The sequence below is a fragment of the Lissotriton helveticus genome, chromosome 4_1 (assembly GCF_964261635.1).
Source record: "Lissotriton helveticus chromosome 4_1, aLisHel1.1, whole genome shotgun sequence".
Taxonomy (NCBI): Eukaryota; Metazoa; Chordata; class Amphibia; order Caudata; family Salamandridae; genus Lissotriton; species Lissotriton helveticus.
In genome coordinates, this window is record NC_136063.1 from 575,412,765 (window position 1) to 575,426,892 (window position 14,128).

The 14,128-nt window shown below is 47.1% G+C and overlaps 1 protein-coding gene across 1 annotated transcript in view; it reads right to left on the reverse strand.

The window, feature by feature from the left end:
- PREX2 (phosphatidylinositol-3,4,5-trisphosphate dependent Rac exchange factor 2) overlaps nucleotides 1–14,128 on the reverse strand; it is a 1,276,790-nt gene that overhangs the window by 293,885 nt on the left and 968,777 nt on the right. Inside the window, exon 33 of the mRNA XM_078687188.1 lies at nucleotides 11,545–11,762. Coding sequence (XP_078543314.1) covers nucleotides 11,545–11,762 — 218 coding nt within the window. The remainder of the gene's footprint in view (nucleotides 1–11,544; nucleotides 11,763–14,128) is intronic.

Consider the following 14,128-nt stretch of genomic DNA (forward strand, 5'->3'; position numbering starts at 1 on the left):
CCCTGGGAGGGCCAGCCATTCTCAGAGGAGTCGCAAAATGCGAGTGCCTCATTAATATATTAATGAGCCTTGCATTTTGTGACCCCATTGGGAATAGCTAACAGTGTCTCTGACACTGTTGTACATTTGGAATTGCGACTCGCAAATTGCGACTCGCTATTTTTCGCAATTTGCGAGTTGCAATTCCAAATGGTCGTTCATCTGGCTCAATGTCTGTAATGACCTGGAGAGAGGAGGTCTCCCCAGTTCCCATTGCTGTTGCATTCTGATGCCTTACTTGTTGGTCCATCCGCATATTGCGCCATGCGCTTGCTAGTGGCATGCCATTGTGTGTTTTGAGTTTAGCTTTGGCTCAGTGTCAACTGCAAGGGCTCGAGCCTCACAAAACTCAACATTTTTAAAATGCTATGAAGCTACAAATGTCAGCATTGTCCACGCCTGAGCTTCCTAATAATTGGTCAGAAGGGCAAGCAAAACCCAATTTAGGATATCTGATGAATAAGGCAAAAGTGTCCAAATTCTAGATTTAAATTTAAATGGAGCAAATCACAGTGTAACAACTTCAAATGAATCTGGCAATAGCAGCTGGAACACCAGCACTATAAATCAACTATGAACATAGTTACATATGCATAATTTATGCATATTTAAATTATGGCTTATTGCTGAAAAATATCCAATTTTATGTAACTATGTTATCGATTCTGTGCTGCTCTGTTCTTAAATCAATGTATTCGAATTATGGCGGAAGTATAGGATTATTGAATTGATTCTTAAATAATTGAAACAGGAGGAAAGAGGTTGGAGGTGATGAATAGCTTGCAGAGAGGAGTTATTAGATTGACAACATAAAGCCATGAGCAGGAAGAGAAAGCTATTTTCTGCTTTAGGTATTGGAGATGAGGTTCATTGTCAGATCATCAGATACGTTTTTTATACACAGCTAGAGAGGGTTATATTTGAACAAATATTGTTAATCATTGCATAAGTGAAGCTGTTGAGAGTTTGCATATTATCGACATTGGCGTCCACAATGCACCTGCCCAACATTCGCTTATGGCCTAAGGACTCCAATCATTTATTGCTAAGGCTGGTTGCTATTGTTATATTTTGACGGCCCCATATAACTATACGTTGTTTATGCTTTTGCATTAAGCTAGTATGCCTTTAGTTTTTACATTCAGATAACGTAGTGTTTTAGCTTGGGACTAGTGGTGTCCTGTACAGATGATCATATGTAGGATTGTAGGGATCCTACACCATTTTTCACACCCTGCATCAGTAATCAATGGGGCAGTTTCTCTGTGAAACAACACAAAACAGTATCTTCAGCTCTCTCGCGCACAGTGGAGCAAATTGAAATTCAGGGACATGACTGTCACCTACAAGCTAATCGCCTCTAGTTAAAATTAAGGATAAAGCATTAAACGTTGACATCAGAAAGAGATACCAACTAGTGGCTGAACTGCATAGCATGAAACTGGGAAATCGGAGCTCAAATTCAGCCTCCCTATTTGAACAAACTGTGTGATCCTAGCCAAATACTTTGTCACTGAGCCATATTTTTGTTCATTATCAGATATCAGAGCACCTTAACATGCATGAGGTTTGGATGTGTGCTGTACAAAAATCTCTCGTGTTTGATTTAATAAACCACAATGCTGCTCTATGCACAATAGGAACCAGGCTACATATAGGGTACACCAGACAATTGTCTTGATTCTCAGTTCACGAGTAGCATTGTCATCATGGTAGGGCCAGGAACGTCGCTCAGCTTCTGTTTGAAAACGATATCACTTTTAATAACTACTTCTTGATAAAGAGATAGAATCTGGTGTGCTAAGCTGAAAAAATGTTGCATGTTAAACAAATATTTTTTTTAATTTTTGAAGGCAATAAATAGTCTTACATGTGTGTTGCATAACTTACATGCCAAACATTTTCAGGACTTGGATTGTGAATGGTCTATTAATGCCAGAGCTTCCCCTTGGCTTGGCTTGGCTCGGTTCTCCCTGTTAACTGTTTGGCTTGTTCACCCCCACTGATAACAAGCTGGGCTCTGACAGTTGTAAACAAATATCTAAGAAGATACTGAACCTCACTGAACCTTTTAGGCGCAAGTTTCGATTAGCAGAGGTTTAGTAGGAAAGTGAATCATATAACTTATTATGTTGCCTCGTACATACTATTTACTTTCTTTTCATTCTTTATCATTAAAATGATTGCCACATTGGCTACCATAAAATTGCATACATTATGCACTAGTTTAGCTTCTAATCACGGCCTCTAATAAATAATACTAGTTCAATTACTTTGTGTGTGTACTCGCTTTGGGGAAAGAGTGGGGAGAAATACCGGTAGCCTCGGGCATGCCTTAATTCGTAATTGGGGCCTACAGTCAGAAGAAAGGCCACAGAGCAAGTGTAGATGCGTTTTTAACCAGGCTTTCTATGCAATCAAATGTAGCAAAATCACACTCACTCTAATGTCCTACGGGGTCCGGCTCCTGACCTCGGCGATACTTGCCCGCTGCGATTGGCAGGAACGTCCTTTAAATATCTAGGCATACACGTCACTAGGGACCCGGCTGAATTCATGGACAAGAATCTAAAGCCGCCCCTGGATAGACTCAAGCGGGATGTGGAATTCTGGTCCGGCCTGCCGCTAACACTTCTCGGCAGAGCGGCGCTTTACAAGATGATGGCGTTGCCGCGCTTCCTTTACGTCCTTGACAATTCACCCTACCTGGTGCCGCCCAAGTTCTTCCAGAAAGTAGCGGCTCTGGTTTCCACCTTGCTGTGGGGCAACCTCCCGGCACGAGTGGCACAATCCAAGCTGCACAGGGACTGGTATGACGGGGGCATTGCGCTACCGAATCTGAAACTGTATTACTGGGCCGCACAATTGAGGCCCATTAATCATTGGATACACGCACCACATACCGAGCCGGCATTTCACTCGGACAGGGAACAGTTGGGCGCTGACAGTCTGCTGGGTCCGCTATATAATTACTGCAAGGTGCGTACTCTAGTCGGCCCCACCAAGTTAACGGTGCAGATATGGCATGCAGCTACGGCGGCTCTGGGCTGGAAGGGGAAAATCACAAAGATGACCCCGCTGTGGGACTCTCGCGCATTAGGTAACCTGCGGAACACCAAGGGATTCGCACAATGGGACAGGATAGGCATCTCCGTGGTGGGTGACCTGTGGGAGAGGAATGAGGTGGTCCCCTTTGCCCGACTGAAAGAACTCTACGAGCTCAACGACAGGGAGCTATACAGGTACATCCAGGTCCGTCATGCACTACTCGCAGCCATTCCCGCAGACACCCAACTCCCAGAGTCCTCGCCCTTGGAGGATCGCCTACTCACGGAATTCATGCTAGAACGGGCTACGTCCCTCATTTACCGTAAGCTCCTCAATAATGGCCCTGACCCTACGTTACATCTGAAAGAGAAGTGGGAGGGGGAGGTTGGCGACATGGATGACCATGACTGGAACGCAGCTCTTGGGTCACCTAAAGAAATAGGCATCTCGGCACGCATGCGGCTGGTGCAATTTAAGATCCTGCACAGGGTTTATTATACAAGGACAATGTTGCATCGCATACATAGAGCGCCCCATCCCTACTGTTTGCGTGGGTGTGGGGAGGAAGGCACATTCTTTCATACTATATGGGATTGCCCCAAGATCCAGGAATACTGGAGACAAGTACTCCGCACACTTTCGCAGGCGTTAGATCACTCCATATTGCCAGACCCGAGGAGGTGCCTGCTAAATATTTGGGAACCTACCGACTTGACCCGGTACGAGCAACTTTGGGTCACGGCGGGGCTAATGGTTGCCAAACGCGACATAGCGCAACGATGGGGGGCAGCTGAACTCCCAACCAAGTCCCAGTGGTGCGTGAACATGGATCGAGTGATGTTGACCGAGCGAGCGGTGTACGTCAACCGCGCCTGCCCCGGGAAATGGAATAAGATATGGCTGAAATGGAATGAGTACAGGGGGGACATCTGTGAACCCTTGCGAGAGGATGTGGTGGATGATTCTGACGATGAGGGCGGGGAGGGCTGAACACGGGCGGGGGGAGGGGGAGTGGAGGGAGAGTGGGGCGGCTGCGGCGGGTTGCCTCTCAGAACCTAGACGAATGAGTCCGAGGGGGTGGAGGCGGGAGGGGTGAGTTGAGACATGTGCGCACTGGGTGGGCTGTCGAGATCCCAAACTTCCAAGAGACGCTAACGAATTGTGGCGCACTGATTCGTGTCTGACCTTACCGTCCTTCCTAACGGTTGTTGTTTTATGTTTGTTGTTTTCCAAAACAAAAAAAAAACGAAAAATTTCCACCAAAACCTTAAACTACTGCATTGGATAATTTGCTCAATTGGCACTTTATTGTTTCAGCTCTCTACATCAAGACTTTTATTGATAATGTGGTTTGGTTGTCCCTTTTTGCTGAAAATCTCTGTATGCAATGATCCTGAGATAGCGGCCGGCCCTATGGGTCGTAGGCATCCCGCTGTGTGCTCTGCAAAGTGAAATAAAGGTTTTGGAAAAAAAAAAAAAAAAAAAAAAAAATCACACTCACTCTTTTGTTATGCATTCACTCCCATAAGCAAAGTGGGCATGGGGTTGAAGTCCTGCTCCCATCACCATGCTCACATTGCCAATATGAGCATTATTTACACAAAAGCATGTCAATACACACATCTACAATTCCACTACTAAGTTGGATGTCGAAATGCAACTCTGCGCTCCTCCCCACTTGATTTAATGAGTGGCAGACTATAGCATCTGCAGTGCAGACAGTAGGGATTTCTGAGTCAATCCGACAGTGCTTTTCTATGGCAGCCCTGTGCTAGGTCTGGACTGCTGTAGGGGTGTCAGAGGGGTGACAGTAGCAGATTTCAAAGCATTTCTATATGACGGACATACAAACTTGAATCTGTATCTGCCACATCCTCTGACATGCCGCACAGCACAACATTTGTATCAGGACAAGATGTGTATGCACAAGTCAATTTCCTCACACCCATCTCATTTTCTTCTGGTGCAGATTCTCTCTCTGCAAATGCTCATGGGCAAAATTACCCTTTCCTGAGCTCCACAGGGCAGATCGGAAACACATTTTGTGAACTGGTTCAGGTTTTCCTGTGTACACGGGTATCAGTATTAGGTGCAGACAAAAACATGGACACAGGGAACCTGCACACTATAATAAGATTCTGTATTTGTCCAGCCGAAGTGAGCAGTTATGTTGTCTCTGTGTCTTATCCATGAAATACTTTCTAGCTCCTTTTAATGGCACATCATATCTTGCAGGAGCATTCCTTTATGTTATTGATGTCAATGTATAAGCTACATCTAGTTCAAGGGTGGGCGTCAGAAGGCATTTTGGTAGGAGCAATGGTTTGTCTTGAAACGTTCTCTCACAAAGACTTAGGTCCGAATTAAAGTATTGCTGGCAGGGCCGGACTGGCCGTAGCAGGCACCAGGCGTTTCCCCGGTGGGCCGCTAGGGTGAGGGCCGGTTTGGGCCCCTGGAGGCTGTTTTTGTTACCGGGGATCAGAAATATCGGCCCCCTGTAACAAAATCGGCCGAAACTGGCCCTTGCAAACTGCTCTGCTGTACCCCCTTCACCCCAGGTGGTGCCAGCCAAGCAGTTTGCCAGGGCCGGTTTCGGTTCCCAGTCCGGCTCTGATTGCTGGCTTCCATTGCATTGATATGATGCTCACACGGGTGCCTAATTGCAGGAAGCACTATTTGTATAGCCAGGCTAACATATTGTATTACAAACACAACAAGATGATGGACGGAGTGCTGAGCCTTTTGAACCACTCACCCCCAGTCAAAAGATCTGGGTTTAAACCATCATTCTTTTGCTCACTATGCACCCCAGTTTGGACCCAGCCATATGCAAAGCAGTCTTGACCCTGCTCCTCATGGGAACAGTCTAGCCCGATCTGCCAGGCCAGGTCCTTCCTGGGCTAGAAACAAGCATTCTGGGACCAGTGTTGAGGTATCACCCCTTATTAACCATATTGTATTGACAGGCAGAAATGTAACCCTGTTCAGGGGATTGTAAAGCTTAGGTTGCCAAGATATCAGATCGGACATATATCAGAGCACACAGAGCAACTTCTTAATATCGGCTAAGAACAGGATTGATTGATACTCGGGCCCCATTACAGGACTTGAGCTTGAAGAGTGATTGGCGTTAGTGTCAATTTTTTAACTCTCAGGAACATTTTGTGTTATAGACTGATATAAGTGCAACAAAAATAATATGGAACTGTGATATATAATGCAAAGCAATGGTGGTTGAGAGAGTGATGAGAAAGGAGAATAGTCAACAGTGGGGGGGTTGGCTAGAAAAACCATGAGCATAAGTATTTAACAGCTAATAGTTATATAATAAAAAACAAACACTAGATGTTCCAGAATGCAAAGTGCTTTTAGCAAAATATTCAAATATGGATTATGGTGTCACAAGTTACTTGGGGCCACTTGGAGGGTTAGGTTGATTTTTCACGTGAAATAGGAATTCACTGTTTTTGATATGGGAATTCCACATTCCTACAGAGTCCTGCCCGTCTGCGCTCGTCCTCGTCTCGGAGGCGGCCGGTGCGGCAGGAGTTGCTGGGTCTAGGCTCTGCTATTCGGCGTCTGATCTCCTTACACTTAGGAAAGGTAGGGCCGCGTGTCATGTAGTCTTTCCCGGGCGGTGCAGAGGTAAACTCCGGTGTCCAGGGTGTGGATGGCTTCCAGGCAACTTTTCGGCGCGCGGGGCTTTCAGCCCCAAGACAATTGCCAACTATAAGTGCCTTTTACTCAATACTCGCTCTTTGAGCAGACATGCTCTTGATATTTTCGAGCTGTTAACTGTTGAAAAACCGGTTTGTCTTATGCTCACCGAAACGTGGCTAGGAGAGTCCTCCAACCCTGATATTGCGACTGCAATCCCTCCTGATTATGTGATTTTTAGACACGATAGACCAATCGGGAGGGGTGGAGGGGTGGCGATTGTGGTCCAGAGATCGGCCACCTACGTGGTTATCCCTATGGAGCCCATTTCTGGCTGCGAGTCCTTTGCTTTCTCTATTGCCCTATCTTCCCATCAATCCTTTTCCGGGCTCCTGGTCTACAGACCACCAGGTCAGCGAGGGACCTTTTATAAGGAGCTGCAGGTGCTTATTACGGCACTCTGTCTAAAGACAGAGCACTGTATTGTGCTTGGGGATTTTAACATACATATGGAGGCTGGGTTGGACGGTGATACGATTAAAATCAATGATGTCACCGCCCCCCTGGGCCTTATTCCCTATCTGTCTGTTCCGACTCATAACAAGGGTCACACTCTTGATCAAGTTTTTTCCACCATTCCTCTTGTTATGGCCAGTCCCGTTCCTGTCCTCTGGTCGGACCACTTTCTGATTAGTTTTCAGATTCGGGGCACCACTAAACCCCCCTGTACAACTTCCAATCAGCCTAGGCATACTAGTCGGGCATACCATCGGGTGACTCCTGAGAGTTTGGCCCAGGCCTGCTTGGAGCATCCATGCCCTCTATCAGGTGACCTGGAGAAGGATCTTGATTTGCTACAGAAGTGGCTTGTGGAGCGGTTAGATGAACTGGCTCCGCCGATTGAGTCCCGGACAACTGCAAGGCGGACCTCTGCGCCTTGGTTCACAGAGGCTCTTGCACTGTCCCGGCGCAATTGCAAGGTAGCAGAGAGGCTCTGGCGCCAGCAGTATGATCCTGGGGCCAAGGCTGCTTATAGGGCTACTATCAAGGTCTATCATGCGGACATTTTGGCCGAAAAGAAGAAATTTTTCTCTGCAAGAATTGAGACTGCTTCAAGTTGCTGCAGGGAAATTTTTACTATTGTGAAGGAGTTTATAACCCCTAAGGCTAATGTATCGCATCATGAGTTTTCTGAGCCATGGGTGATCTCGTTGGCTAGCTTTTTCACCACTAAAATTAAGCGGATTCAAGACTCTTTCTCTTTTTTGGGCCCTAATGTTGTTACCATCCCGAGGGACCAGCTGAATTCAACAGCTGGACCTGGACCCTTTCTGTCTGAGTTTCCATCTCTCTCTGATTCTATTTCTCAGGACCTCCTGTTCAAACTCAAGTCTGACCCCTGCCCTGCTAGTTTTCTGGCTAGGGCAGCGGAGGTTCTGAACCCGCTGATTAATCCCATTCTGAATTTGTCACTGACTAGTGGTGTAGTCCCTTTGGTTTGGAAACAGGCGTTGGTCGTCCCACTCCTTAAAAAGTCTGGCGTTGACCCCGAGATCCATGCCAATTATAGGCCGATTTCCCTCCTGCCTGCTCTCGCAAAGATAGTGGAAAAGCATGTTCATACTGTGCTCTCCACTTTTCCTGAAACCCATAGCTTGCTGCACCCCACCCAGTCGGGCTTTCGATCCAATCTAAGCACCGAGACGGCACTTTTGGAGGTTAATGAGGCCATCAAGGAAGTGCTGGACGCAGGAGGAAGGGCCATGTTGATAATGCTAGACCTGTCGGCGGCTTTCGACACCGTCCCTCATGAGGGTCTCCTCAGCAGACTCCATGAGATCGGTCTGAGAGGGACGGTGTTGAGCTGGTTTAGATCTTATCTAGCTGGTCGCCGGCAGGTGGTCTGGGCCCCCCCATACTCAGCCGAAGTGCCGCCTTTGGAGGTCGGAGTCCCGCAGGGGTCGGTGCTGAGCCCGACTCTCTTTAATATCTTTATGACCCCTTTGGCGGTGCTGGCGGAGTCCTTTGGGGCTCAGATTGTGTCATACGCTGATGACACCCCGCTCCTTTTCACTTGTGGTAAGGTGGCTGAGTTCGATGGAGAGAGCATCCGCGGGTGTCTTGGGGCTGTTTTCGACTGGTTTCAGTGAAACAGCCACAAGTGCAACCCCGATAAATCAGAGGTGCTTTTCTTCGGATGTCAGGCCGACCCGAGCTGGCGGGATTGGTGGCCTGTGAACATGTTCCCCCCGGCGTCCTCCTCGTTGGCTGCTAAGAACTTGGGGGTCAAAATTTACAACAGCCTATCGCTTAAGTTCCAGATCCTTGGACTGACTGGCACTTGCTATGGTCTCCTCAAAATGTTACACAAGTTCCTTCCCCTGCTCTCGCTTGCGCATAGGAAGACTACGGTCCAGGCTCTAATTTGTTCCAGGCTGGACTACTCAAATGTTTTATGTTTAGGTCTTCCGGACTATCTACTACAAAAACTTCAGGTGGTCCAAAACTCGGCGGCACGGGCGATTTTTGGCCTACCTCGTCGAACGAGAGCCTCGGATCTCCTACACTCCCTACACTGGCTCCCTATTCGGAAGCGGATTGTTTTTAAAACACTTACGCTGGCGCATAAGGCACTCCATGCGGTGGGAGCTGAATATATTCAGAAACGTCTTGCTTTCTACGAACCAACCAGATCCCTTAGATCGGAATCTCTTGGTCTTGCCATTGTCCCTGCTGTTAGGAAAGCATGGTTAGGGGGACGCTCTTTTAAACATCTGGCTCCCCAGCTTTGGAACACCCTCCCTCTGTCGCTCCCCTGTACTCCGAATTTTCTGGCCTTCAGAAAGGGTCTGAAGACGTGGCTCTATGGACAGTGATCTGCTTGCTTCCTCTCTATTTTTTCTGCCCTGCCCTCTGTAGTCTGCTGTGGGTTAGAAAGCGCCGGGACACTCCTTGGAGTAGCTGAGCGCTATATAAGACACCCATAACATAACAAATCAATGGTGATTAAGAGGAGTGGCGGGGGGAGGTGGAAGGGTAGCAGATATGTCCTTTCATGTGTAGCCCCCTGAGGCTCAGGCCCTAGGATAAGGACCAACCCAAGGGCCACCACTCCTCTGATGTTGCCTGTAGCAGAAGCTCTATGAGACTGATGCTCTGTGGTGGGGCGCTTGCCTCTGCTGAACCAGGCTTGGCATGGAAATTATGAGGTGCACCGATTGGCATCCACATGTCTTTATGGAACACTTTTTCTTTCTTTCAAATTATATGAACAGTTTTGAATTAAGGAAAAATCTATCAGAATGCCCATCCCAGTAGTTTTCACCCACTTCGATCTCTAGTTTCAGAAAGCATTGAAACCATTAGTGTGCCCACTTCTGCCCTGCATATTGTGCCGGGGCAACGTACCGGTTTAATGTCAAATGTTTTTTTCTATAATTGGTAAGACAGCCCCTTGCAAATGAAGGATTGTCAATGCATACCTTCCATGTTGCAAGTGCAGATTCATAGACCAAAACTCGCAGGACTTCTGCATTAACTGTACACTACCCAGAAATAATCATAAAATGAGTGCAACTGTAAATAAACTATTTAGTAGATGACATGGAGAAATCACAAGTCCCCACCCTCCGTCAAAAGGCATGTCAATATTTACTTGCATCCCTGCATTCATGTGCACTCACCTCCACGGCCCCCAAAAGGGTTTCTGAATGTCTCCACTTGGGTGGGTGTAGAGTTCAACTGTGTTCACCATTTAGGGGTCTTCAGGCCCCTGTTAAGAGTCAGAGGTACCACAAGGATAGATACACCGCATGACTAGGGAACTACTGCTTATTGGTTCTAAACGGTGCAAGCATTCATTCACAGCATGTATTGCATGCTATACATTTCTTGCAATGTAGTATACAACCACGGCCTAAACCGGTGCACTCAGGGGGCCTCATTTATGAGGCTGTGCGTCACTTTTACGCCGCCGGTGCGTCACTTTTTGTGACGCACCAGTGGCGTAAAAAATGCACCTTGTGCGCCATATTTACAAAGTGACGCTTCTAGGTAGATGCGTCACTTTGTAAACCCCTGCGCCACATTATACCTGCGCCAGGTATAATGTATGCAAGGGGGGGGCGTTTTGACGCAAGAAAGGGTCATGGAAGTGACGCAGTGAAATCTATAAGATTTCACTGCGCCCCTTCTAGGACACAAATGCGTCACTTTCTTACGCCTGACTCACAGCAGGCGTATGACTGACGCAGGCCCTTTCACATGGGGCTTGCCCCATGTGAAAGGAGACATTGCTGGAGTTGCGTCACTTTGGTGACACACTCCAGCAATGCGTCACTTTTGCGCTTACAGATACGTCAGAAATACTGACGTATCTGTAACTCCTTGTGCCATGATGCGTCATACTGTAAATATGACGCATCATTGGTGTCGCAAGGAGGGCGCAGTGAAAAGTGACGCATCGCTGTTTTCACGCAGCGATGCGTCACTTTTCATAAATGAGGCCCAATGTGTGCACTGATTCAAACCATGGTTGTGCACCCTGGCCAAAATCAAGCCCCTGTGATCCTTCTGATAGTTTTTGATGTTGTTGCTAAAGACATAAACGTAAGATAAACAAAAAAGCATGTCACAGAGAATGTACTCAATAACTAGGAGATGAGAATTACGGAGAAATAACGCACAGTTCAATCTTGATATGTAAAAACTGAGTAGTGAAACAGTAATGAAAGAGCTAAGTACACTGTGTCCCACAAAATGACTTGTAAATTATTCCAAACCCACCACGTTGTTCCTTACCAGGTTTGGCGTCAGCAGGGACTGGAAATGCAGCAAAACACCTGCACTGGCTATCTGCTCCAGCCATCTCTTGCTGGTCTCGTGCGTCTCACCCTCGTACTCCTTGCTGCTGTCAAACATCTGGTTTAATGCGGCCACGAGCTGCTCCGAGAAGGCACAGACTGTGGCCACCAGGCTTTGGCAAAAGACCATGTCTCTCCTCAGTTGTATCTCACTGTCTGCAAACCAGAACGGTAAAGAAGAAATATTTAATTCGTATTTGAAAGACAGTCAAAATGAGCACTGTGATTTATTTAAAATAAGACTGAGTAATATACTTATAAATTACAAGCTATGTATTACCACCTGTAGTTAGCATAAACGAACATGAAATGAGCATTTACCCTTAGGGCCTTCTTCCAAAGAGGGCAGTCCTTTCTATAGGGACTAATAATATATGATCATTCCCATTATAATCCCATTTTAGTAATGTATGGGCCAACTCACAAAGGTATGTAATAGTGCATAAACCAAGTATTAGAAGAGTATTACTTTACATACTCAAATGTGCCTTTGTGATAAAGCCACAGTGTGTTTTGTATACAGCGTTATGGCTTTGAGTGGCTAGCCAGACTATATATTTATGTCAATGTCAATGTCAAAGGTTCTTATATAGCGCCTTATCACCGCAAGGTCTCAAGGCGCTTGCTTTGGGAACCTGTCCTGGCTTTTCCCTGTGAGATAACCCGTACTGGGCATCCCCAAGGTGAAAGCCAGGCATCCCGCCACGAGGGGGCCGTAGTGGAGATTAAGCAAGCTATTTGTCTTGTGCCTTTGTTTCTAAAAGTAGAAAAAACGTTTTTTCTTTTTAGCCAGGAACATTTTAGCACGTGCATTTGTGTGTATGGCCTGTGTTGATGTGTGTAAAAAGATACGTGACACCGAAAATATCTACTAGACTGACACTACAGAGACCTCCAAGTGACTTAAAAATACTAATAGCTTTCTAAAGGCTGTACAAAGTAAAGCCCTGCAAATGGTATATTCAGTAAGGATCAAGACAACCTTTTCAAATAAGCCATAGCTTTACCTCTCTGTCTCTCCCCTTTTCATAGGCCTTGGGCCAGTGAGCCTTCCACTGATGATTGGGTTGAGAGAGCAGGAACAAAAAGATCCCGATAAACAAGAGCTTTACGACTATGCCCAGTCCACTCTCTCATAGGCCGGGCCAATCAGTCTTTCACTGATTGTTGGGTTGTAAGAGCAAGCACACAATGTATCCAAATATGCGTTAGCTTTACCACTTTTCCACTCTGCCCAGCCCCTTCTCGCATAGGCCTGTGGCCAGTGAGCCTTTCACTTATCTTTGGATCCAGAGAGCAGGCACCCAACAGATGCAGTGAACACCCAGGGCTAAATTACTGATTGTGCACAACAGTAATTTGTGCAAGGGTGGATTTCACCAATTCAATGAAAATGTACCATTGGTATACTAAAGTGGCACTTTGTCAAGAATTTTACATTTAAACATTTAGTTTCTAGCTCTAAAAGCAATGTGGATGAAATATTTGGAGAATATTAGGCCAGTGCCAGGTAGTACAGGCAAATTTTGTGCCATGTGTAATGTGGGAAATAAAGAGGTTGGTGCCCGGGGGCGTGGCTTGGAGCCCATTCGGAATGGCAGATCTTCTGTCCCTACTCCTGTCCCTGGAGCCTCTCTAATTCAAGCCCCACCAGTTCTTACAGGGCCAGCGCTAGGCATGGGCAGGGTGGGCAGCTGCCAAGGTCCTCACACTCAGCACACCAGCATGGGGCCAGCACCAGTTTAACACACCACCAGCCCTCTTGTACTCCTGCCGATCCAATTGAAAGAAAGGTGTCTCTTTGCAATTGGGTCTATGTAAGGGAGGGGGCCCTCCCTGGGCCCTCTCTGTGCCTCTTAGGGGTGGTGTCCCAGTTTCCAGGAGATGCAGTTTGCAGGTTTGTCCATTCAGAGACACTGCGGAACGCCCATTGTCAGCACTTTAGCGCCCCACAGGTTTAACTCTCGGCCCCAAGCAATTCTCAAGTCTTCAGCTGTAAAAGAGGTGCTTGTAGGTGGTTGAGAGGAGGAGCTGTGGCCCAGGAGGAGTCTGCACAAAGCAGCTTTCTGAGCTCTGAATGTGTAACTTATGTAAATTAAAGGGCCCTCGCACATTCCCTTTCGGCCCAGGGCCCCAAAAATCCTAGAACCGGTTCTGAGTTCTTATGGTAGGGACTGTTTCCTGCACAAGCATGAGGGCCTAGCAATCCTTGGTTAACCTCCACCGATCCCACTTCTAACTTCGGCATGGTCAGGGGCACGTATCTCCTGTCATGGCGGCGCCGCTCACCTACACTCACCTTCTTTTTGTGACGTCTCCTCCCTGGGTGATGATCATGTAGTAGTTGTTCACTTGCCCGATTTTGAGCGGTCCACACCTGTTCCCCTCTGGCATTCTATATGCCCAATACTGTCTCCGAGGCTGATTTGTTCACAACACATCAGTCATTGAGGTAACGCGCAGCAAGCTGCGGTGCATGTGGAAGGTAATGCGCTTCGGGGAGTAATTCGGAGCCTTATTTC